Genomic DNA, 27268 nt, shown 5'->3' on the forward strand with positions numbered 1-27268 from the left:
TGAGATAATACAGTGGAGCTCTGTTTCTCATGCGGCACACACGGCTGCTGCCCATGTTCATTGGCACACACACACACACACACACACACACACACACCTCTAAGGAACGGCCACTGCCCCCCTCAGCCAGCACATCAATGACAACCCACCCGAGCTGCAGCCAGGTCCCAATGACACTTGGGACTCTCTCTTCTGGGGACAAGAGCATCCACTTCCAAGCTTACAGCCTGGCCGTTTTGGATGTTAGTACCACGGAGTGCAGTGCTCCAAAGAGAACTGGACTGGATTTCCTTGTGCTGTCTTAGCTGCTTTTCTGTTACCATGAAGAAACACTCAACCAAGGCAACTTTTAAAGAAGCATTTAATTTTAGGCTCATATCTGCACAGCGTTTGATTCCCTTACCATCATGGCAGGGAGCAAGGCAGCATGCAGGTAGGCATGGTGCTGGGACAGTGGTGAGATCTTCCCTCAGATGCACAAACAAGAGGCAGAGAGAGGGCTAACTGCGAATGGACTGAGCTTTGGAAACCTCAAAACTCACTCCCAGTGACACGCCTCCCCAACAGGGTCACATCCCCTAATCCTCCCCAAATATTCCAGTCAGGAACCCAGAATATGACCATATGAGCCAATGGGGGTCCGTCTCATTTAAACCACTACACCGTCCCGCTCCAGTCCCATGCCAGTCCACTCCACCCTGCTTTCCGAATCTCCATTGGGCTGAGATCCTCCTGTTGTATCTTGCCTACCAGTCAGGGATTTTCCAGCTCTGACAATAAACAAAATACCAGCAACCTGAGTTCTAAGTCACTGTCCTTTCTTAAGCATGGTTATTATTTGGTATTGACAATGAGGTACTCCATCAGAAATTCCATTGTGGGAGAATAGTCCTCAACTGTTAAGAAACAGCTCCGCATGAACGTACAGCTAACTGTCACAGTCATATCTTCTTTATACAGAAGGTCAAATGGTGAGCCACCATGGTCCGATCCCATAGTCCCCTCACACTCTACAGCTGCAGATTCTTCCCCCTGGATCGAATGGCACAGAAGCACGTGGTCATTCACAAGGCCATAGACACCCTCACTCTACTAATAAGGAAGTAGGGAGGAAAGGCAGAGATCCAGGCAGGGAGCGTCAGCATGCATCACGGGAGCAGAGGAGAGGAGGTGAGGACCAGGGGTCTCTAGTCTCCTTTGCACTAGGACGCGGCACAGTACTCCACAGATAAGACGCCGGAAAGCTGAGGTCTTTCCTGGGAATGGGTCAGATCTCATGCCTGGAAGATGTTGGTCAGAACGTGCAGGTGTTGGGACTCCCCGCAATGGACAGCTGAGTTGTCTGTCCTACAAAGGAGCCTAAGCGCAAAGCTGGCAGTGAAGCTCTGTGTGAATCCTTTCAGGTCTCTGGATCCCACGAAGACCTCAGTTTTCTTCAAACCACTCGTTGAACAGCCTCTGGAACCTGCCCTTGCTTTCCTGCTGGCACCTCCCCTCTGGCTCCTGATGAGCCAGCAGTGGGGGCTGCTGATGCATCTGAAGGTGCTGTTGCTGCATCTGAAGGTGCTGCTGCTGCTGCTGCTGCTGCTGCTGCTGCTGCTGAAAGTGCTGTTGCTGCTGCTGCGCCCCCTCTGGCAGGAGACCCGGCCTGTCAGCTCCCAGGTTGAGGGTAAGGCCACCTAGTCCCTGCACTAGAGTATCCCAGGAGGAAGGATTGGTGCTCCCATCCCTTTCCCCGGAAATACTTTGCCCACGGGTCTGGCAGTAGAGGCATTCACATCGGAACCAATTCTGAGTTTTGTTGCCTGAGCGGAAGATTCTGCTGTCCCTATCCACTGGGTAAGGTGACCTATGATCTCGGTGCCTGCGCCTCAGCTTGCCCAGGAAGGCTTTTTTCTGAGGGAAACCCAGCCTTCCCCAGCGATTCTCCAGTAAGCTCTTTGGCTCCACATACTGCTGCTGGAGCATCCCCTCTGCCAAGGATGTGGGGGTGCCGGAGCCAGGGGTGGGGGCCAGGCTGCGGAGGCCTATCCTCAGCTGTTCTAAGGCTATGAGATGAGCAGGTGCAGAGCCATTCTGGGAGGACTGCACAATGGTCACTTGAGAAGACGCGGAAGTTAATGCTGATTCCCATTTCGGGAGGGGATCCATGAGGGGCTAGTTTGAGCTGGAGGCCACAATAGTCCCGGGGTCTCAATAGGAAGGGGCAGGTGGTGGATTTAATGATAATGAGAAGGTAGTGGGGCCGAATATGTTCAGCCAGAAGCAGCCAGACTGTAACGAAAGGAGACAAGGGGAGAAAGAAAAGCCCGGGGTTAGTCATTGTATTTCAGCTTTCTGTTCGGCATCTTACTAGAAGGCAAAAGCTAACTCTGTATAAATTCCCAGAACTAATGACAGAGTTTCCGAATAAATGACAGAGACAAGTGCGCTTGCTTGTTTGTTTGGGTTTTCTGTCCTGCCAGGTTCCCCACAACTGTTTAGCCACAAATAAAATCACACATAGGTCTCCATAAATTATAAAGCTGATTGGCCCATTATCTCTAGCCTCTCACTGGCTAACTCTCACATCTTGATTAACCCATTTTTCTGATCTATGTTAGCCATGTGGCTCAGTACCTTTTTTTCAGCAGATCAGATCTCATCCTGTTGCTTCCGTGCTCTGGGCAGGAGAGAGAGGAATCAGCTTCCTCCTTCTCAGAATTCTGTTCTCATTACATCATTTCTATTTCCTGTCTGGTTTTCCCACCTATATTTCCTGCCTGGCCAATCAGCGTTTATTGGTAACATGATTGGCAGAATACAGAGAGTTCTCCCGCACCAGACAAGGACAAGCCCGGAGTGATATCACACACCCGAGAATGGGGACTACAAATAGATGTTATCCAGCGTAAAGGGGTGGGGAGACTTTTTGGAAGGTGGCTCTGAGGTGAAGAGACCTCACATGCACCCGCATGCTCACTGCACACATAAGTCACACACAGAGAAAACAGCAAGAACGAGACAAAAATTAAGGCCTGCACATGAAAAATGACCAAGTAAACAGAATAAAACTAAATTTGAAAAATAACACAGATAACAAAAAATAACAGCTACACACATGATATAAATATATATGTCTATATATGTATGTATGTATTGTGAAGTAAGAAAAACATACCCAGGGTCTGGTGTATAGACCACTATCAAAACCGCTAATGAAAGAAGGCCTCATTAAACATAGCCAAATGCATGCTCTGGTTGAAAGTTTTGCCAGGTTGAATTAATGTATTAATCCAAAGCCAATCAAAATCCTGGAACAATATTTTTCTTCAGAGAAAGATGAGCCTACATCCTATGTAGAATTTCCAAGGTTTGAAACACAGGAATGAATTTGGATAAATCACGTCATCTACTTTGAAGCCTTATTGTAAGTGCCGTGTCTTTGCGGTGTTTTGTACTGCTATGATCGAATCACCATAACCACAAGGAGCTGGGGGTGAAAATGGCTTACTTTAGTTTACACTGCCATATCACAGTTTCCCAGTGAGGGAAGTCAGGGCAAGAACCCAGTGCAGGAACCTGCAGGCAAGAACAGATGCAGAGGCCATGGAAGAATGCCGCTTACTGACTTGCCCCCTGAGAAATGCTCCCCCTGCCCTCTTATACACCCCAGGACACCACTCACAATGGACTGGCCACCCCATCTCAATTACTAGTTAAGAAAACTACCACAGAGTAGTAAAAGATAAGATTTCCTGAGTAAATTGGGAGCATGGGGACCATGGGAAAGGGTAGAAGGGGGGAGGAAGGGAGGGAAGCAGAAAAAAAATATAGAGAGAGAGAGCTCAATAAAACCAATTTAATAAAAGAAAACAACCACAGGCTTGCACATAGGCCAGGGTGGTGGAAGTTTGTTCTCAGTTGATCTACTTCTTCACAAATTATGCTTGCTTGTGTCAGTTGACACAAAACCAGCCAGCAATCAGTGAGACTATTGTCATGGGAATGATGGACACTCTGATGCACAAAAGGAAACAATCAACAAATGCCCCTTACAAATGAGTCTGGACACGGAAAGCACAAAGGGAATCAGAGAACGGTGAATCTTCAACAAACAGAAATCCCTGCATAACCATATGCAAAGCTATGAACTCCAATCTCATAATTTATATATGCAGTAAATCAAAGATTTCAGAAAAAAAGCGTTGGTGGTATAATAATATCCCTTCTAGAAGACAATGCATAAAAACACCTTCTGGACAAAACAATAGGTATAAATAAGTCTTAAACCAAAAGCATGATGCACAAATCCACATGCACACAGATGTGCATAGCTTAATTCAAAATGGAATCAGTATTTAAAATGAGAATTCAAAAGAAATATGTCAACTCACTCTATGCTAACTAAGAACTCCAAATGGTATATATTAAATGGACATCTTTCCTTATTTTTTCAGTAAACCTGTATTGGATGAATCTCAAAACAACCTGTTTTCTCTGCCCACCTCACATTCCCTCTTTAAATTGCTAAATTAAATTGTAAGAATGGTATCTCTGGCCCTGTTATTTCAGCAAATTTGGAATTCTACACATCAGTAGTTTATTCAATACACACCAAATACTTAGAACTTGTTATAAACATAGGAAACCCAGAACAATATTAGAAAGCTATCAAGCCGTGTGACTTACTTTTTATAAGACTTAAAAACAAATGTCTTAGGAAGGGGGACTCTTAACAATTCCGTCCTTGAAAACTCTATTACCTCAGGCTTGTTCGGGTAAATCCTGAGAGCCATCACCACCCCTCGCAAACCCTTAGGTGTGAAGCATGTAGAGCTGGATTATTTTTTTTTATTTCTTTTTTCAAGAAAGGGTTTCTCTGTGTACTTTAGACTACCCCAGAACTCACTCTGTAGACAAGGATGACCTCAGACTCACAAATATCTTCCTGCCTCTGCTTCCTGAGGGCTGAACTAAAGGCGTGCACCACCACTGCCCAGCTAGAGCAGGATCTTGAGATCGAGAACTCCCTATTGAGAATCAACTGTCACTAGAGATTCACACATCTGATCAGTTTTCCATGTCACAGAGACACTCCCAGTATATTTCTTCATTTAGAATGCTAATTCTCACATGGAGAAAATAAGTCTCACAAAGACCTTTAATCAAGAAATTGCCTGGATTTCAATAACATCAAATCACAGAACAAACTAGCAATTAACCACACTTTGCTCTCCTTCTCTCCCACACTCCTGAGAACTATTTCCTGTCCTTTAGTGCCACAAAAAATGCTCATGAAGCTACTCATGAGCCTCTCTAGAGATTAAATACAAGGCGGCCCACAAATTTCCCCTATTTGGATACAGAGAGCAGCTAGGGAAATAGATATGACTTCCATCCTTCATCTGACTTCATCAACTGTCTCTTGCCTCAGAGGGATACAAATCATACATCAAACATCAGTTGAAATCAAGGCAACTTTCTGTTTCCTCCACCTCCATCATTCTTACCACCACCACCATCATCAAAACAATCACCATCATCACCAGCACCAACATCATCACCATTATCATTTAAATAAGGCAACCTTCTGTTTCCTCCTCCTCCCTCATCCTCACCACCTCCATAACCATCATCATCAGTACCAGCATCATCAACACCCTCAACATTATCGCCACCATCATCATCACCATCATGGTCACCATCACCACAATCATCACCATCACCACCATCATCACCACTCCCACCACCAACATCACCATCACCATTGCTATAATCATCTCATATATCTTATGAAGAGTGGAGAGAAACAATGACTGGACAAGAAGAACAAACCCAAGATGTTTATTGGTCAAAGCTTCTGTTTGGGAGTGTAATGTTTCCCCACAGTAGTGGTCACTATTATGTGTCACCACGGGTAGTTTGTGGTGCCTGGTTAATCAAACACTAGCCTAAATGTTTCTATGAAGTTCTTTCTAGAGGGAGAAATTTTACTGCCAACAATGCCCAGCCTACTACAATTAAACCTTAAGAGACACATGTTAGATTGTGTAAATGGACCTCATCAAGTCAGGCAAAGTCTGAAGCCCCTCCCAGGGTTGAGGTAATGCAGTTTCCTGTCCCCAGCACACAAACCCTGCCTGAGTTATAGCATTCCAGTTGGCCTGCCCAATTAAAGCTCAAAATTACAACATCACTTCTTCCATGAATCATATCCAGCCATGACACCAGCCCTCCAGAATCTGTACTTGCCAGAGTTCACATTCTAGTGCAGGCAATGCCTTGAAATGCAGGACTCTAGCACTAGACAGGGATATGCAGAAAGGCACAGAAATGACATAGATTTCTGATTGATATGGTTTCTCTGGGGAATCTCTACGGATCACTGATGGAGGATGGTCATCTGTCTATATGCTACTTTCATTGGTTAATAAAGAACCTACCTTTGCCCTTTGATAGGACAGAAAATTAGGTAGGCAGAGTAAGCAGAACTGAATGCAGGGAGGAAGAAGGCAGTGAGGCAGATGCCTCAGGAATACGCCATGATTCTCCGACCAAAGACAAATGTAGGCTACAATTTTTCCCAGTAAGCCACCACCTCGTGGTGCTACACAGATTATTAGAAATGGGTTAAAGCAAGGTATGAGAGTTATCCAGGAAGAGGCTAGATATAATGGGCCAGGCAGTGTTTAAAAGAATACAGTTTCCGTGTAATAATTTCGGAACATAAGCTAGCCAGGCGGCCAGGAGCCGGGTAGCAGTAATGCACCCCACTTCTCCTTCTACAAATGGCCCCCAGACGTGAACAACTGAATCAACAGAAAGCCTGAGAAAGCTTGGGAAAGAATAGAGTAAAGCATGTTTTCTTGGTAGTAGCAATTTCTTGGGTTTGCTCTGCTTGCTAGAGGCAAGCTCTCTCATCTAAGAGAGGCTTCCTGACTCAGCTTTAGCTACAAAACCCTGCAGCTCTTTTAAGAGGTCCTGCCATTAAACACTTAAATGGTGTTGACGAAAAGCTGAACACATGCTTTTTGGTTTTCAGCCATAACAGGAAAAAAGCTGTGCCATTTTAAAACACAGGCTTTCTGGGCTGTCTTGCCAGTGCAAAACTCTGACTCTTTCAGGCAGTCAGCCTGACTGAGTGTGGTCTATGAGCAGAATGCTGCAGCTTGCTTGCTCTCAGGGACCTTGAAATGCCATAGAGTTGTGGCAATAAACATGGCTACAGTCAGTACCTTAGCCATGAGGCTGGAAAGCTAATGAATGGGCTGGATCCAGCCATCAAAGTCACAGCTTTAACCCTCTCCTTAAAGACTCATGTAGTCAGAAAAAGAGAGATATACAGTGAAGAGAGATTCAAAAAAACTTCTAAATGGTTTACAGTTTGTTAAAAATATATACAGGCTTTAAAAAGGGGTTAAAGTCCTTAAAGATAAAGAAAGAAAGACAGTTTGGGTGTGGTGGTACACATCTTTAATCCCAACACTTGGGAGGCAGAGGTAGATTGACCTCTGTGACTTCAAGGTGTGGTAGCACACACCTTTATTCCCAGCACTGGGAAGGCAGAGATAGAGAGGATCTCTGAGAGTTCAAGGACAGCCTGGTCTACAGAGTTATTCCAGGACAAAGATATACAGAGAACCTGTCTCAAAAAATAAAAGTAAAAATATATGAAATAGATGTTAAAATAAAGCTGCACAGGGGCTGGAGATATGGCTCAGTGGTTAAGAGCACTGATTGTTCTTCCAGAGGACCCGGGTTCAATTCCCAGCACCCACATGGCAGCTCACAACTGTCTGAAAATGCAGTTCCACAAGATCTGACACCTTCACACCAATGCACATAAAATAAAGTTAAATAAATCATTAAAAGTTTAAAAAAAAATAAAGCTGCACAAATATGGAAAATACACAGAGAATCTTGATACTGTATGCTATTATGCTCTCTTTGAATTGTTTGAATGCTGAGGAAGGAGCAACAGCTGCTAAAAGATATTTGTTTATAAATGCTGCTGAACTCATCCATGATAGATATTTTGAAAATACTTGGATCTAAGGTTATAATGCTTTGGAAAAGTCCTTTTGTTTTCACAGAGGATGAGACCCTGTGGATTGCTTCTACCCCAATATGGTATGATAGACCACACCCTCCTGAAAGGTTGCTGTGAACACCTTCAAAAAATTACTTCACTCAACTGCTGTTACACCATGGTTACACCATGAAAAAATCTGGTTAACAGCACCCCCATTCAGCAGGAAGCAGTTTGGAGAGAAAAAAACTGCGCCCATGTTCCCAAATATTGTTTATAAATATTCTTTTACATTTAAAGGGGGATATGATATAGATATGGATAATTTGCATTGATATGCTTTAGTGATTTAAATTTAAGGTCAATTTTGTTATATGTATATGTATTTCTGATCTTGATTAAGGTATTGTGATTGTGTAGTTCATTTAAAATGTAATGTATAAGTAGGAAATATAGGTTGTTAATAAATAATCATCAATAATAGACAAGCTTGTAGTCATGTTAGTTATATTTTCTAGATTTATAGAGATATATTTCAGTTAAATAGGCATTCTTCATATCTTTCAAAGACTACAGAATAAGGCATTTAATGTTTTAATAACTTAGGGCTTTTCATGACAATGAGACACGTCTGCTCCTGGCAGCACCAATCTACTTCAAGAGGAAGATGGGCATCGAAGAGGCTCCTTATAGAGTTGGTTAGCCATTTGGGCAAAAAATGTTCTTTCCTGGATTGTTGCATGAACTGGACACAAAGAACCCGCAGAGAGAGGACTGCTGAACTTGCCTAAAGGTGAGATGATCTTTTGCGGTTCCTGATTTATGAAAGAGTCTGCGAGACATTCTGCAGGACACAGCAGAAATTGACTGAACTGCTTTTGAAATTTCCTGCCTCATCGAAATGTCTGCTGGAAACTGGGGGCGTGTAGGCCAAAGATAGATGCCCCAACGGTATAGAGGAACTTTGGGTGACTGTCCAGGCAGTGAGATGTCTCTGTAATTTCTAGAGTTTTGAAAGTTGCTTACTTCTCATTTACTTAAGTAATATTATATCCTTCTGGAGTCTTTGATGGAGTTGAAGAATAGATAGATAGTTATAGTTTTCCTTAGTTATGATAAAAGATAAAATAGATATAAATATTGTAACTATAATTCTGATTTGATAACTGTTTTGTTATATGTAATTTTACTATGTTGAAGTGAAAGCCTTTCTTTTTTGTTTAAACAGAGAAAGGGGAAACGATGGAGGAGGGTCATCTGTCTATGTGTTACTTTCGTTGGCTAATAAAGAAACTGCCAGGCCAGGCGATGGTGGTGCACGCATTTAATCCAAGCACTCGGGAGGCAGAGGCAGGCAGATCTCTCTGAGTTCGAGACCAGCCTGGTCTACAGAGCTAGTTCCAGGACAGGCTCCAAAGCCACAGAGAAACCCTGTCTCGAAAAACCAAAAACAAAAGATAAAAAAATAAACTGCCTCGGACCTTTGTTAAGGCAGAAAATTAGGTAGGCAGAGTAAACAGAACTGAATGCAGGGAGGAAGAAGGCAGTGAGGCAGATGCCTCAGGAATACGCCATGATTCTCCGACCAAAGACAAATTAGGCTAGAATTTTTCCCGGTAGGCCACCACCTTGTGGTGCCACACAGATTATTAGAAATGGGTAAGCAAGGTATGAGGGTTAGCCAAGAAGAGGCTAGATATAACGGGCGAGGCAGTGTTTAAAATACAGTTTCCGTGTAATTATTTCAGGGCATAAGCTAGCCAGGCAGCCGGGAACCAGGTGGCAGCAATACAGCCCACTTGCTCCTTCTACAAATCACAGCCACAACATGGCACACCTTCCTGCAGAACAGCTTGAAAACATTGGCTGAGCCATTGTGTTGCCAAACGTCAAATGATGTAGACTAGAAAACATGGGACAGAGAACAGGTTCCATACACGTAGTACTGCCCCCCAAACACAAAATACGTGCTAGAGTCTTCCCTTCATCCTTCACTAGGTTCACTCCAGAAACCTGAAGTAGGTAGAAAGACTGTCATTTCACAAACACAAAACTTGAATACTAAGGACAGAGAGACCAGTGGCTGGGTCTGACCTGGCATCTGGTGTCAATGAAACCTGTTTAATAAGATGCGGAATGGGACAGGTTTGGATAGTGGAGCAAGGCAACATCTCAGGCAGCTTCCAATGGCACGAAGGATCCAAACAAAGTCACCTGTCACCTGTCCTGTGGTATCCACCAACCAAGAAGAGACAACAACTGGCCTAAGGGGAGGCTAAAACTGAATTAGAAATTCCCATGCAATATAAAATGCATATGTGTAGTCGACAGAGGAGGAACCCACAGGAAAAGAGCCAGCATTCTGATCAAGGACCATCCATAAGGCTTGGTAAAGGGCAGACACAGAAATGCCACTGACCCCTCAGAGCAGTCTAGCGTAACTCCTGTGTTTCTTGCGGAAAGACACAAGGTGAGTGGAAAGTCTGTCTCCCAAATATCCCCCAGCAGCAGCAGGGGAAGTCATGACAGGAAACGTGCCCCTTTCTTTCCTGCTTCCTTCCCTCCTCACATTTCCCATCTGCTCAGAGAACACTCTGACGTGGCTATGCAATTCTACTCCTCCTTCACTCTTAAATTTCTGTAATAGGGTCTTTCTCTGTAGCTCAGACTCTTCTCAAACATGTCAATCCTCCTGCTTCACCCTTGTGAGTGTTTGGATTACACACATGAGCCATCATAGAACCCTACTTTGGTTCTTAATAACAAACTTATTTCACAGGTAAGACAGAACTTCTCTCAGGATGATATATAGGCACATGGCACATAGATGATAAATAAAGGCACAGAGATCTGTGCTATTTGGGAATTTGTCAAGAATTAGAGCTCTTGTCCTGAACTAACATACCACATTGCTCACTCAAATATATAAGCACAAAGATACACAGTGCTCATCATGTAAGAAAGTCTGCCCGTGGCCGTGAGTAAAGAGAACCCTTCCTCACGAAGGAAGAGCAATTTCCCGCTTCAGTAAACAGTCAGGAGGATGTAGGGAGGGTGCTGGATGCAGGTCAGGTACAATCTGTGATCTACTGACGCCATTGAGGACCACCAGTCTTTTCCTGAAATCTACAGAAGCCACAAGCCTAGTGTAGCAGAGAACTTTTTATTTCTGTATCTTTCTTGAGAGCAGATATCCCCAAAGCCCCCAGCAGGTATTCTTTTCCACTCATGTTGGTCACCTGTGGGTCACTCACCCATTCCTCTGGCAAATGGTGGCCAGTGGGATAGATGATGGTGGCAGGCTTTGAGGAAATGTTTGGCATAGGTGTTACAAACCAAGAAAATTTTCACCTGCAATCCACGGTTTAGAGCTCAGCTTACACAGGACGTCTTCCACAAGGCCTTCTCCATTTTCCATCCCACCATTTGGTCTGGGGACCTTCCTAAGATTCCAACAGCACCCTGTATTTTCACTACCCCAGCCACAGCCTATTCAGTGGTCAAGGCGTGGTTATCTGTACACCTAAATTACTAGTCCGGGAGCCAAGTGAGTGGCCAGTGAGAGTCCCTGGTCACCGTTCACATCACCTTGACCCTAGTAAATGTACACTAGCCTCTATCATAAGAATTGTGGAGAACTCAGGGCATTTGATAAACATGTAAGACTGTCAGCCTCCTAGAATCGGTATTTTCCACATTGCAGTGGAGGAGAGCCCCAGCACTGAGCACCTGGGTAATGTGCCTAAAGATCACATAATCACAGAGAATGGAATTCCGGCCTGGGTCTGCCTGACTCGAGATGTCTGCTCTTTGGTGGTGGAGCAGTACCTATTCGGATTCTAAGTCTCCCCAGAGGTCTGAGTTAGAGATTCTCTTGGGACACAGTGTTCAGACAAGGAAGGCACGGAAGTTAGTGGGAGCCCAGAGCAGGTTAAGTGGTGTGGCACACACTTAGCAACCTGCACTCTGGCCATGCTGTGCCCTCAGGATCTGGTGACTGCCAAACAAACCTTGCCAGTCTATGAAGCCCAAAGAAACCTGGCCAGGCTCCTTCTCTCCCTCATGTGCACCGCAGTGTGCACGAGGATTAATAAGTGGCTAAACAAGCAAATGCTTGCAATGTGGAGGCCATCAATGCTACCAATAGAGGTTGTTCACTTTGAAAATTAAATGTTATCTTTCCCACCTTCCCATCTGTAATAAAGTACACTTAGGAAATGAATTTATTTCAGTTGAGGAAAATAGAATTTATTTAATCCATTTGTTTAAATAATATCAGGAAATTTTGCTAAAAATGTCCAAATATCACATCTGTGCAAGGAAACGGGTGCTGAAGAGTGGCCACCTACCACGTAAAAGGGCAGCAGGGGTGAGCCTGGATTCCAGCAAGGAACACCGCACAGACAGGTGAGTTGTCCAGGTCCTGACTCACCGGAGTTCTCTGCTGTCTGTGCCTATCAGGGTAGATCCTATCTCACCAGGCCTGGAAGAGAAGAAAGTCTTCTTAGCAGTGTCCCTAGAAAAGAACATCAAAGTCACTGGACGCTGAGTGAAGCCCAAGTATGAGCGTGAAAGACGAAACAAGCAGGACATTGAGCACAGTTATCAGCTTGGGGAGCTCCTGCATGGGGGAGTAAAGACGTCGACATGAGATGTGAGCTGCACTGGAAGTTGAAAAGAAGGACTCAGGGGAGAGCAGAGGACAGAGACAAGCACCAGGGGGAAGAGAGTCATTGCTCACCAGTGACAAGCCCTCCTGGCCACCACAGTCACTAATCTCTGTGATTACAGCATAGATCCTGCCACCCACGGCCTGTGTGACACCGTCACATCTCCTACAAGTCGACACCACCAGACTAGCCAGAGTACATTCGCCAGGCGTGTATGTCTCTTCTATGGACACAGTGGATCCATCTATTACATGACCAGTGGATCCCAACCCTCAGAACAAGGCCAGTGTGGTGAAGCAAAGTTCTGTGACACATAAAGGAAGACACTGGGGTCTGCACGGCTGCTAGACCCTCGGGAAGAGTAGGGAGAGAAGACACAATACTTGCCATCGTCCCAAAGGAACAGAAACTCAAGATTAAATGTGCCATGGTCATTCAAAACAGAGGCGGTTCCACTAAAAACAGCTGACATGATACCACTGCAGAACGCGGAGGGTTGTGTAGCCGCTGCCCTGATAACACACACTTCTAGACGCTGGACACTGCAGGGATAAAAGGCGCAGGCTTTCTCTGGGTGAACGGAACAATAAGTTGTGACACTTCCTGTATTCACACACAAATCCTGCAAGATCACTTTGCTCAGAGACTCCTAAACTGCAGGGCAGGACCGGATGTGAGAATGCCAGCAAGACCTGTAATGGTGTCAGCAGAGAGGAATGAAACACAGAGGAGATTCTGGGGCTCCATGATCACGAAGGGCTTAGCCTGGGTGTGGAGGGCTTTGTTGTACAGGCTGGGTAGCCCTTCCCTGACACTGCGTTTTCTTTCTGAGTAAATGATATATGCATATATATCATGAGATATCTTAGGGCTATGAAAAGTAAAATTGATTTCCTCTTCATATACACAAAACCTACAGGTGATTTTATACAGTTTTATACTGATAAAATTCATGCACATTTAAAGCATCCCCGTGTATTTCTGTCTTTCTATTTGTCTGTGTGCATGCTCAGACTGAACGCAGATCCCCAGGCATATAGAGCACACGCTGGACCACTTAGACACCTCCCCACTCTTGCTTCCATTGTAACAAGCTGCCAGGAGGAGGTCAGCTCTGGAATTTGTGTCTAGTTTCAAAGTGGTGCCGGGAAAGTCTCAGGACTTGGGGCATTTGGATTTGGCAGGCTCACATTAGGGCTGTTCAAACAGTGTTGCTATCCTCCCTGCAGATGAGGCAGCTGGCCATCAAAGAAGCTCAGCCACTCACTGGTGGTCACACAGCTAGGTTTTGATGGTGGCCACTTCTTTTCAGGCTGTCTTTACTAGTAGCATCAGTAATCTAAACTCTCAGGCCTGCCATCTAGGCTCGAATTTGCATCCACCATCTTCTAGCTACAGAGGTCTCCCTACCTTTAATTCCTCACCATCTGGTAAATAAATTTTGGACACAGATTCTGTTTCAGTAAAGGACTATCACTTGAGAAGGCAGCTAGTCCTCGCAATACACAACTGGCTGCCCATCCCAGCCCTGAGTGAGGATGTCGGGTTTCCTTTCCACCCTCAGGCAGACTAAAGAAAATGGGCAGAGGCCATGGTCTTAACCTAGCTATCTCGTGCAATCCCATGTACAAATTTCACAGTAACTGACAGGTGTTTCCTCACAAATGCTACTGAGAAAACATTTTCTTAGATGCCAAAGTATTGTAGGTGAAGACACTGCCTCTTTGACAGAGAGCTGTTGAGCAATTAAAATATAGGAACCCTTCTCTATTGCTCGTGAGGCTCAGCCACAGAAGGACCCTCACTTGATCTTTTTGGACAAGACTAAGGAACCAGCGCCCACACAGAGGTCAGCACACACATCCATACTCTGCCAACAGCGTGAGTCAATCTAGAGAAACCATATCGGGAAGGCATGGAAACCTGTGCAATCATAACAAGCAACCTCCCACCCCACAGAGGTCTCCTGGCCAAAATCAGCTGTCCTCCAGAAGCCGGGACAACACTTGGGCCTTCTCTCTGAGTATCTTCTGATGCAGCTGGCATCTGAGGACATCTGTCCAAGTACTTGCTGCTGACACAGGAATCACAGAGCTCAATTTTTTACCTGTCTATTTCTAAGTCACGTCCTGGTCCTCATGTTTGTCAGGAATCTCAAGGAGAGTTTCTCTGACGTTTCTATCTGGCTAATGTTGTCTCCATTGAAAACAGTAACTCTTCAGGGACTCTGTCTCACACTGTAGGGCGGCAGATAGATGGTGTGGGCGGCTGGCAATGCCAAGGAAACAAGTCATCTGTGAGCTTGAACACAGACTTGAGCCCCGCGACAGCCCACGGGCCTAATGGTAACTACAGGAAATGGTGGTCCCTTCTCCCTGTAAACTCCCAATCCCCGGGGAGAGAAAGAGAAATCCATCCCACAGAGATAGCTCAACCATGATTCTAACACTGGAGAGAAATGCCTTCTGAGAAATACAAGGATGCTTCTCAGAAAGCACCATGCTGGAGCGCCAAGGAGGGATCCTGGTCTAGCCCACAGGCACACAAGCCCCATTCTAGAAGCTTCTCTCTGGGATTCACATCAACTTGGTCCATCCCAGGGAGCCTCCCTCCTCCTCTCCCACCCCCTCCCCGCACCGGTTCCCATTTCCCTCTTCTGCCTGTTGCTCCCACATCTCTCCCTCCCTCCATCTCCACAGAACCCTCATGCCCTCTTTCTGAACCTCTCACGAAGCCTTCACTGTTTCACTCTTATTCTTTCTCTGGGTCTCTTGCTGTCTCCTGGAGTTTTCCTCTGAGAAACAGGTGCAGCAGTCTGGCGGCCAGAGTACCACTTCCTTTGCTGAACCCTGGAAATGCGGCTTGGCTCTCAGACAGCAAGGGTTAAGACCATCAAGAGGAGCGGTCCTCCAGAGGCTAGAGAGGCCTTGGCGCTGCAGGCAGGGAGTGCAGGCCCAGCTGGTGTCTCCCAGGCAAGGAAGACTTTAGAGAAAAGGCATCTTCCTTAGCTGCCTCTGCTGCAGCCCGAATCTCCGGGGAGATGGCAGCGATTTTCTCGCCAGCAGTGGTGCATAGGTCGTCGCGGCCCGCACTGTCCAGCTCAGGGACCTGCGGTCTCTATGGAGACCGCTCTCCCGACGAAGGGACAGTAGGCAGCAGCCGCCTCCAGGCACCTCCCCACCGTGGGGTGCTCCCTGGGGTCAGGGGAAGAGATTGTGGGCAGCGGAGGTGGCATCACGTGGGGGCTCCAGGGAGTCTAGGAGCCTTCTTGAGAGCTGCCTGCTCTGGGATGCTCTGGTCAGCTGGGGTCCACAGAGTCAGGGAAAGATGAGTCTCTGCTCCTTGAGTTTACTGGTTGTCTTTGAGTGAGGGCCTGCGCTCATGGGGAAAGAAAAACCAATGAAGTAAATGAGTTGCACCAAGGCTGCCAGACATGGGGATCGAGTGTCTAGGTGAATTTGCTGTTTGGTTTGCAGTTTCATGATTGAGACGTTGGCTGTGGTGGCATATGAGGTGGGAGAGGAATCAGGGGAACTGAACTCTCAGGCTGTTTGCTGTGCGGGGATTTTTTTAATCTCTGTGCCCAGGTAGTTTAGAAGCAGCTTCTCTCCCCCCCCCCCCCCCCGAGTGCTTGAATTCCACAAGATTAATCCAAACATCAGCCATCAGCCCACACCTTCTGCACAACTCCCCCTCCCTCACTGCTCCCTGTCAGGCACCCGCTTCTTCCCTGTTGTTTAGGCTAGAGCTGTGGTTCTCAACCAGAAGGTCGGGACCATTTGGGGGCCAAATATCAGATATCCTGCATATCAGATATTTACATTACAATTCATAACAGTAACAAAATTGCAGTTAGGAAGTCGCAATAAAAATAATTTTATGATTGGGTATTACCACAACATGAGAAACTGTATTAAAGGGTCACAGCATTAGGAAGTTTGAGAACCACTAGTATATAGATTTGAAGCTATCCTTCATAGGTGCTTCTCTCCACCAGCCCCACAAGCCTGAAGACTAGCCAGGTCCACCCACCATATCTATCTGTGGGAGATCTTTACAAGTCTTTATACCTGCCACCACTATTGGTTCCCTAGTCCACATAATGTAGGAGCTGTACACATGTGGCAACAGAAAAAAAATGAACATTCAACAATGAAATTGAGCTTGAAATCAAATGTGTAATATATATAAGATAATTCTGGCAGCTTTTGCTCCAGGTGCACTGTGTGACATCACTACAGCCTTAGTTGTGAACACACAATCTGTGCCTTGTGCATGTGCCACCGCTCCATGCTGTGCTGCACCATCAGAAATACTTGGAACACCTCGGGCTATCAACACTCTCATGAGTCATCATGTCATGAATTAAAGTGTTTTGCTGTGTGTACAGAGTTCTCTGCTCTTATAGACACACACGGGAAACAAAGGCATTTCTTTCTCCTCCCATCATTACTCAGCACTAAAGGACCAGATGTCTTTTGATTGTGTTGGGTTAAAATGCTAGATTTGCCACACCCAACCTTCAAGTTGATATGCCGTGTTTGGTTGATATCCATGGCCTGCCCTTCTCTAAACAGAAATGGAAGAGTGGATGGGGGTAGGGGTGGGTAGAAGGACTTGGTGGAGAGAACGGGAAATAACAGTTAGGTTGTAAGAAACAAATACATAATTATTTTGATATGATTGAGTTGCTGACTTGGGTTAATTTTTTAAATGGAATAATGAATTTTGATTTGAGATTCAGATAAAATTTTCAACAATTTGTGAAATGGTTCTAAGCATACTTCTGTTTTGCCATTTTATATTACATATGTATATGAAGCTGAGTTCATTTATTATAAAATCAAATTGACACTGGGTGGTGGTGGTGCACACCTTTAATCCCAGCACTCTGGATGCAGAGGCAGGCGGATCTCTGTGAGTTCAAGGCCAACCTGGTCTACAAGAGCTAGTTCCAGGACAAGCTCCAAAGCCACAGAGAAACCCTGTCTAGAAATCTAAAAAAAGAAAAAAATCAAAATGTCAGTCAACTCTGAGAAATGTTGAAAACGTTCTAAGTCTTGCAGATCAAGATTTAATTCTGTATGTAAAGATAAACAAGCACTTCCGTCTCATTATTATGTGAATTTGCTTGCATCTTGAATAGATGGTGAAATTATCTGCCTATCGTGACGTCATGGATCTGCACTCCTAAGCTGCTGGACACTGTAAGTTAGTCAGATCTCACACCCTGAAGAAATCACCCCATGCCCTCGACCACTCTGTAACCAAGAGTTAAGAAGCCAGTTGTGCTGTGGTTTTATGTTGTGGACACAGGTCCTTGTGTTCACAGGTGAGCACCAGAGAAACTAAAAATGTTAAACACACAGGGTTGTCTCTTCAAAGAGATGTATAACCTATAACCTGTTTTCTACACAGAAAGCTGGGAATTGATGTGTGATATCCTTTTGTATATGTGTTGCTTTTATTGTTGATGAATAAAGCTGTTTGGATCAATGTCCCCAGCTAGGTCCCTGGGCAGTGGAGGAGAGGGTGCCAGAACTGGCCTTGTCCCTGTAGTCAGACTGATGACTATCTTGAATATCACCATAGAATCTTTGTCCAGTGACAGATGGAGATAAAGACAGAGACCCACATTGGAGCACTGGACTGAGCTCCCAAGGTCCATTTAAGAGCAGGAGGAACAATATGAGCAAGGAAGTCAGGACCGCAAGGGGTTGGTTCACTCACTGAGACAGTGTTCCTGATCTAATGGGAGCTCACCAAAGCCAGCTGGACTGGGACTGAATGAGCATGTGATCAAAAGGGACTCTCTGAATGTGGCTGACAATTGGGGCAGACTGAGAAGCCAATGATAATGGCACTGGGATTTGTATCTACTGCAAGTACTGGCCTCAGTCTATGGCCTCAGATAGGGATCCTCATCTATTTGGATGTATACCTTCCTTAGCCAGGATGGAAGGGGAGGGCCTTGGACTTTCCACAGGGCAGGGTACCCTGCCCTCTCTTAGGACTGCAGGGGGATGGCAGAGGGTGAGTGGAGGAGCAGGAGGGAAATGGGAGGCGGGAAGGAAGTGGAAAGTTATAATGGTATTATTTATAAAACAATAAAAAATTTAAAAAAAAGAGTAGGCAGAGTCAGGGAAACACCATGTAGCTGCCAAAGGAGGCAGATGCCATGTAGCTGCTGAAGGAAAAAGATGCCCAGAACCTTTACTAGTAAGCCACAGCCTCATGGCGATCCACAGATTAATAGGAATGGGTTAATTTAAGAAATAAGATATGAGTTAGCCAGGAATATGCCTAAGCTTTTGGCCAAGCAGTGATGTAATAAATATAGTTTCTGTGTAATTATTAGGGTCAGGGCAGCCAGGAAACAAGCGAGCAGTCTCCATTTACAGGGAATGAATGTGGTTAATAGCCTGGTGACGTCTGTACTATATGTAGGGCCAGACCATATCTGGTTGTCCCAGAGTCTTACGAACAGGACCAGAGCTAGTTACTAGGCTAGGTGACCTCTGCGCTATCGTTATGACTGAGACCACATTAGATCCCCCCAAAATCTCTTAAGATGACACATGCAGTCCATCTATCAATCCCATCTTTATGGAAAAAGTGACATGTACTTTGAAATGAGTTTCAATGTAATTATGCCTTAAGCTTTATTGTGCATATGAAATTGTGTTATAATGGGACACTTTCTTCCAAATTGCACTCTATTTAAATATGCCTAAATTAAATTGCCCAGTATCAGACTCTAGAAGTTTGAATCAACACTGGCTGCTGAGTCATGTTGAACTGAACTTCCTTCCTGCCTCATTCAGTGTGACACTCTACTGGCCATGGTGATTGCAGAGGTCCCCCACACACCCACACACGCACAATTTTATAGCTTCTAATTTATGCTTCTACTTGGCCCTACTCTGATCTTTGTCACATGGGCTACATTGAACAAAATCATGTGGTACATAACATCCTGCCATCCTCTGAAAGGGAATAAAATTCAGATATTTTCTCTTGTGGAGATTTCTCTGAAGCCTCATGTCCACTCTGGTATCTATCCATGATGGCTTTTTCTTTTATGTCTGCTTTAAGCTACCCATTTTATGGATATTCTCTCCAGGTTTTGAAGGGAAACCTCTCTTTCCCTTTAAGGCCCCATTCATTGTTGCTGTAGTATAAGATAACATGTCTTTTTAATGCTTTCACACTTTAAGATGCAATCATGGTCTCATGGCCCTTTTCCCCAATAAGGATAGTTTGTGCCATCTACTTTCTGTAACCGACACATCTGCAGTCCTATTTTAGCGTGTATCAAAAGGGTTTATATAATACATTTCTGTATGATTTCCTCTCAGTAAATGTTGCACTTCTATACTTCCATATGCAGGGTCACATAAAAGTCTCGGGCAAAGGTTAAGAGTCCATGCCTCCATCGCCCATGTCTACTCATCTTCCTGTCTGCCCTTCACACCCACCACTGTTTAACCAGTGTTTCATTGCTGTGAAAAGATGCCATGACCAAGCCAACTCTTCTAAAGCAAAGCACTTAATTGGGGCTTGCTTATAGTTTCAAAGGCTTAGTCCATTACATCATGGTGAGGAATATGGTGCCATGCATGTAGACGTGGCCCTGGGGCTGAAACTTTACTTATTGACCCACAGGCAGAGAGAAAGGGAGAGGGAAAGAGAATAGGCTGGGTATGAAGAAATTTCAATGCTCATCCCCTATCCCATACTTCCTCCAACAGGGGTCACACTTCCTAATCCTCCTAATCCTTTTAATTAGTGTCACTCCCTGGTGACTAAGCATTCAACTATATGAGCCTATGTGGGTCCTTCTTATTCAAACCACCACAACCATCAATTCATAGCTTCTCTTCCTGCCAGCAGTCTTGGCGCCTTGCCACTCATTCTCTAATCTGACAGGAGGGACCACTCCACCTACTAATAAGGTCACATTGTCACAACTGCCAGATTCTGGAGAAGCTGCCTGCTACACTTCGAATAATGCCCCTCCTCCTTGACAAGGCACATCTACCCTGTCTAACCCTCATCTGCAGCATACCTCTCTGATGGAGGAAGTTCATTGGTTAATTATAATAAAGAAACTGCTTGGCCCTGATAGGTTAAAACATAGGTGGGTGGAGTAAACAGAACAGAATGCTGAGAGGAAGAGGAAGTGAGCTCAGAGGCCATGCTCCCCTCTCCCGGGCAGACGTGAAGCTCCGACCCACGATGGACGTAGGCTAGAATCTCCCCCGTAAGCGCACCTGGGGTGCTACACACATTATTAGAAATGGGCTAGTCCAGGTGCGAGAGTTAGCCGAGAATAGGCTAGATATAATGGGCCAAGCAGTGTTTAATAGAATACAATTTGTGTGTTTTTATTTCTGGTGTAAAGCTAGCTGTGCGGGAGCCGGGCAGGATGAAAAGCAGGCCCGCAGCTCCATACAACACCTCTCCTGCTGCTGCACCCTCGTCTAAACTCTAACCAGTACACAGGAATTATCTGGTTGGTTTTAATCCTTTATATGGACTAAAGGCCCTGTACATCTCCCTATGATTTCCACAGCCTGACAGGTGACATTTCCTTTGTCATGCACCTCTTCACTTCTGCTGCCTGACTTGCAGTTAAACTCCCGGCTTTCCATCTTACATAGGGTGTGGCTGGATAAGAAGGCAAACTCAAAAGTTTTGATATTTCGACTGAGGGGCAAGTGATGGTGATTTGTTAAAATTCCCCAAGTGGACTGACTAATTGGAGTAGAATCTCAGAGCAAGGTTTTCTGATTAACGCTTAAAGGAAGGTAGAATACAGAGAGGTACAAAGAGAACTTTCTTGAATGGAGCCATTATTTCACTCTCTGTCATGCAAAACACCACATTATGTAGTTTATACTAGAAAAATCAATATCATAAAAATAAACATATGCATTTAAAGGACTTTCAGAGAAGGAGTAGGATACATATAGCATAGATCTTCCCTTAATTCTCATGGGCCTGCTGCAGCCTTTGAATTTGGAGTGAGAATTCTGTCCCTAATCTTCTTTGCTATGGCAGTATCCAGGCTAAGGACATATCTCACTGGGAAGAGAGAGCAGCAGAAATGTAGATAGACTGTGTCACTTCATGGCATCCCTGTACAAGGACTAAACAGGAGTGAGTGGTCCTCTTTGTTGACTGCATTTTGGTGAAATAATTCTTTGCTGCAAGATTAGTGCCACTGATAGATTGTACTGACTTGGAATCTTTTAGCACAGGGGCTGGCCATTGTGAATCTACATGGATGTAGAGGTCAGCCATGTTCCCAGTCAGGGAGCCTGGAAGGGACTCGACAGTCTTTTTAACACACCCAATGGGTACCACAGACAGTGAGAGGATGTTCCTTGCGCTCCTCCATGGCCTCCTGTTTCCTGCTTTGAGTTTCTGTGCTGACTTTCCTAGATGATGCACTACAAGTGGTAACATTAAATAAACCCTTTCCTCCCCAAGTTGCTTCTGGTCACGGTATTTCATCACAGCAATAGAAAATGTTGAGACACATGTAAAGTTTATCTCCATGCACTGTAGTCCACTCTAACTCTTCTTACTTAGCACAACATGCCTAAATATGAGATGTAATCTATGTCCTGGCCACTGGGGAGTGGGCTTAGTCATTAAATTGCTTGTCATACAAGCATGAGGTCATGACTTTAATCCACAGCACCAATCCACAAAAATATGGTCACAGGGGCACATATCTGCAAATCCAAAGTTGGGGAGGCAGGCAGATTCCTGGAGCTCAGTAGCCAGGCAGCCTCGCCTAGCCAAATCAGCAAGTTCCTGGTTTACAGAAAGATTCTATCTCAAAAAGAAAGCTGCAGAGTGACTCAGAAAGAAACCTGACATTGACCTCTTATCTCTACACATATGCCCATGCCTACACATGGGCATGTGTACCCTAAAGTCATATACATAGGCAAGCACACATGCTTTTCTGTAAAATTTAAGCTTGTTTTTAGAAAATGTCAGAATGTGTTCTGGATATAGTCTACTGGCCCTCCAAGTAGAATATATGGTCTGACAACTACTAGATACCACTGAGAAAGAAATGAGGTTAAAAAAGCAAACAAACACCACAATCAGAGTATTTTGAACAAGTGAACAGCAAAAGAAAAGTTTGGAGTGTTACTAGTTCCACCACTGCCACTCCAAACTCAAATATGGCTTGAGGTATGGCTAGTTTCCCTGAGGCCCCAGCATCATGTCCTCTATAGTAACATGTTACTTTTTAGTAGCCCAATGGGAGAAGCACATTAGACACATCAGGATGACTCTTCCTGGAGCCTAGCTATTACTCATACATATAGTTTTTAATGTACAGAGGTCCAAGAGACTAAGAACATAGCCCAGTGATAGAATACTTACTTAGCAGATATGAAACCTTGAGTTCAATTCCCACTCATGCAAAAACAAGCAAACAAACAAAACAAAAAACTCTAAGTCCCAAAGAAATAAGTATTTGAACTACAAGAAAACAATGCCTGGCTAGGTGGGAGATGCCTATAATGGTAACACTTGAGAGATAGGCACCAAGATCACTGACATTTGGGGCCAGTAATGAAGAGAAGAAACAAACTGGGAGATGTTTGGTATCTCATGCAGAAAAGGGTGAATCGAGAAGTCACATCCCAAGTCGGCCTGACTCCAACCAAAGAGGCTCTCCAAGGAGAGCTCCATACCCTCCTCATCTACAGCGAGTGTATAAGGGCTTGCTCAGGAAAGACATGCTAGGCTGTTTTTCCAGTCACACTGACACCCTTTGCTTACATTCCACTTGGTAAGATGGCAACACTGTACACCAGTGGAATATTCTTCATCGCAACACTATGTCCACATGTGAAAGGCAAATGTCCATCCTAGCAAACCACTCTGAAAGGTTCTAGGACAATACTTTGTTGGCCTTCCCCAATGTTGCCCTTACCCAACATCCCTGGAGTCCGTTGGTGGGTAATGCTAGCCTCAGAAACAACTGCTGAGTTTTCTTTGGGGAGGCAATGCCGTTTCAGAGGCACTTAAACGACCCACCTCCAAGCCCACTTTATGTGTCACTTTTCAGTTTCAGTCTCTGTCTGAGAGATAAGAATGCGGGACCCAACAGAACCAGAAGAGGCCCTTCTATTGACAACAGCACATCTACACTACAGAGATGCACATCACTCTACAGAGAGTTGTGCAAACCCCAGAGGTGGTATGGGACCTGCCAGGCCAAAGATGGAAACCCAACAATGCCTTAGATCACTGCCTTCACCCGTCTTGACTCTGTGGCATGTCTAATGTAGCTACCCACATAAACCTTCCATCCCACAGGTCTGTCCTGTGAAAACCCTCCCACATTCCCCCCAGGTGAGGAGGGTCAGGAGCTGTCTTCTTAAACTTTAGTATCATTCTCCTCACACACACCAGAGTGGGGGCATCATCCTGCAAGGATGTGGTCTAAATCATCCCCAATTCTCCTCCGGGTCCTGCATCTACAGATGAGCTACTCACCAGGAGCTTCAAAGATGCTTGCTTATTCAGTGATTGAAAGATGGTAATTTGAAGTACTTGGCCAATGGTAATGGTAGGTAGCTGTCAATTGTTGCAATTACTTGTGCAGTAGAAGTGGTTCAGAAAGGTGGACCAGACAAGAGAATTACAACCTCTATAATCGGATTCTTTGAGTTGGACTGAGAGGAGAATTGCATCTTTCATCTCATACCTAATTCTGGAGCTCTTACTAAAAGAGGATATAGGAGCTGGAGAGATGGCTCAGAGGTTAAGAGCACTTCCTGCTCTTGCAGAGAACCCAGGTTCAATTCCCAGACCCAACATGGTAACTCACATCTGTGTCTTCAGTCCTTAGGGAATCTGATGTCCTCTTCTGGCCTCTGTGGACACTACATGCATGTGATGCACGACATATACAAGACATACAAACGAGCAAAACAGTCATACACATAAAGATAAAAATAATTTTTAAAAGAGGATACAAACTTCTGTAGTACAAGCCAACTAATCTCTTATAGTCTCTGAGGCTCAGATCCGGCTGGCCTCACAGAAAAGTTGCACCCATCAATCCATGTGCCCAGGGGCCAGTGCACACAGTCAGCCTCTCAAACATGGCTTCAATTTGAAGGCTGGTGAGCAAATTCAGGCTGACCAATTGAGCACATTAGTCTGTAGCTACAATGCAGATGCCTCCTGGTGCAAGAGCAGGAAGGCAGATCCTCACCTGATTGAAGTACTAGCTCATTGCCCAAGCATTCCAATTTGCTGACTACTTGTTCCATGTGTCCCTCTTTTGTCTGGCCCCGGCAGCCCTGCACAGACTTGTTGGCAGCATCTGTGACCCTCAGTTGTCTTTTTCTATCAGGTTAACCAAGCAGAAGCATCTCCACCAGTGCCCTGGGTGCCTCCCCCTTCCCTTCAGCTCTCATCTTTACTGACTGCCATGGTGTCCTCCATGTGCCTGGGGGGCTCTTATTCACCCTCTCCTCCCCAGATGCTCCCTTTGTCAGGAAAGCCCCATATCCAGACATCCACTTGGCTGACTCCTCCTTCACACTGATGTCAGAAAATAGTTTTCTCCGTGCTGGTTGTTCTGGTCACTCTGCTACGGATTCCAACCTGCAGCTCACTCGCTTCCTACCCAAACTTTCCATCCTGTTACCACAATTGGTACAGTTTTTCTATTTCCTTCTTTCTTTTTTTTAAATTGCATTTTTAAAATTGGTTTTGAGTCTGTGTCTCTATGCAGGTGGGTGCTCGCGCACTTGCACGCGATGCACATGGAGACCAGAAGACAACTTCCATAGCCAGTTCTCTCTTTCCACCATTTGGGTCCTGGGCATCAAACTAAGCTCATGAGACTTGGTTAAGCCATCCTGCTGGCCTCTTTTCTGTTCTCAGTTCCCACATCCCTACTATCAACTGTACTGTGCAGCTTGCCAGAGAGTTTGTCATCTGCCACCTTCCACTTCCCATTTGGGAAATGGGAAATTCTTTCCTTTTCTCCAGTTTTCTTTTTTATATTAACATTTGAATTAGCCTGCTGAAAAACTCTCATATTTTAAAGCATGAGCTTGTTGTCTTCCACAAGACACATTGATGGTTTTTTTAAGATCTCAGATTGCATCTATATAGCAACAAGCAGATATTTTTAACAATTAGCAATACTCTAACAAAAAAAAAACATATGTGGGTCTCTCTTTCTTTAGGTCCAGGAAAGCTTTCCTGAAATATTTCCTTTTTTGTTTGTCTGTTATAAGGATACTTTTTACTTTATTTTTAACTGAAAATAATGTTTACACAATATATTCTTATCATGGTTTTTCCTTCCCCAACTCCTTCCATCTCGTCCCTATCCGCCAACTCTATGCCTTCTCTCTCTCTCTCTTTTAAAAACATCAGGAAAACAGCAAAACAAAGCATAATTTAAAAAAATAACAAAGAACAAGAAACACACATTCATGCATACATACATGTATACATATGCACACACACGCACACACACACGAACCCATAAAAATGCAAAATTGGAAACCATAATATACAAGCAAAAGATCATTAAGATGAAAAAAATCCCCAAATAAAGTGATATGAGACAAAAAAAAATCTACAAAAATACCACGAGTTCATTTTGTGTTAGCCATCTACTGATTGGCAGGGGACCTGCCCTGTGTGACTAATATACCGTGAGACTCCATTGGAGAAAACTAATTTTTCCTTTGCAACTGGATGTCAATTGGTGATAGCTTCTCAGGTAGCAATGGGGTCTGTGTCCACTTGCCCCTCTCAGCACTGGGGCCTTCACTGGCTTGGACCTGTGCAGGTGCCCAGCCTGGGGATTTCTGTCTGATTACCAAAGTGTAAGGCATGGATAAGCATATGTGACAGAAAGGGAGGTGTCTGTCTGCATCCCCACTAGACTAAGAGCCTGGGGGCAATCTCTTTTCCCTTTGTGGTGCTGCTTCATCTGTCTGTCCGCTGCTGCCTCACCCTCTGCCAATGACAGCTTCTAGGAACCTGCTAAGGACACCTGCCTTTGTTTCCAACTACGGGTTCTTACTTTCAAGAAATCTCAATTTAGTTAGTATTGTGGCTTTGTTCTCTCAAGTTACTTTTTGATGTGTTAAATTGTGAACATACTGTAGTGGTTTATGAAACCCTTAGGAAGAGGCTCATAGTTGGGCCACTATGGGAGACTTTTCCGTGTTTCTGGACTGTTTGTCAGATCAGAACATCTGGAGAGGATCACAGACCCCTCATGTCTGGTCTTGGTGATGTGACCACCATATGGCTCAGACCTTTCAAGACATGAGATACAGAACCAAAGACAGACCAGGCTTCACTCTGGGATGTTGATCTCCCATTAGCTCAGAAAAGGTCATATTATAAACAAAGACACTCAAATATACTTCCACTATTGGTCACTACTCCCCCAAATATCCCAATGACATATAGCAACCAAATACCATCACAGGAAACTATAACTCAGATGCCTCCAAACTTTCAGTTAAATGATGTTATGTATTGTTATAGTATGTGTGTGTGTTGTGCATTG

The 27268-nt window shown here is 44.8% G+C and overlaps 1 protein-coding gene across 24 annotated transcripts in view; it reads right to left on the reverse strand.

Annotated features, from left to right (window-relative positions):
* Window positions 1–344: 344 nt before the first annotated feature.
* LOC142840608 (protein FAM156A/FAM156B-like) overlaps window positions 345–27268 on the reverse strand; it is a 50556-nt gene continuing 23632 nt past the window's right edge. For 9 of the 24 annotated variants that reach the window (XM_075957115.1, XM_075957112.1, XM_075957103.1 and 6 more), the window contains exons 3-4: window positions 12361–12494; window positions 345–2274 (exon numbers count right to left, since the gene is read on the reverse strand). In XM_075957115.1, the coding sequence (XP_075813230.1) occupies window positions 1426–2151 (726 nt within the window). In that variant the 5' untranslated portion in view covers window positions 2152–2274; window positions 12361–12494 and the 3' untranslated portion in view covers window positions 345–1425. Of the gene's footprint in view, window positions 2275–3493; window positions 3562–12360; window positions 12528–15404; window positions 16001–24547; window positions 24603–27268 lie in introns of those variants that run through there. The other 15 variants (XM_075957105.1, XM_075957116.1, XM_075957118.1 and 12 more) reach the window with 6 other exon arrangements.

This window comes from Microtus pennsylvanicus, chromosome X (assembly GCF_037038515.1).
Source record: "Microtus pennsylvanicus isolate mMicPen1 chromosome X, mMicPen1.hap1, whole genome shotgun sequence".
Taxonomy (NCBI): Eukaryota; Metazoa; Chordata; class Mammalia; order Rodentia; family Cricetidae; genus Microtus; species Microtus pennsylvanicus.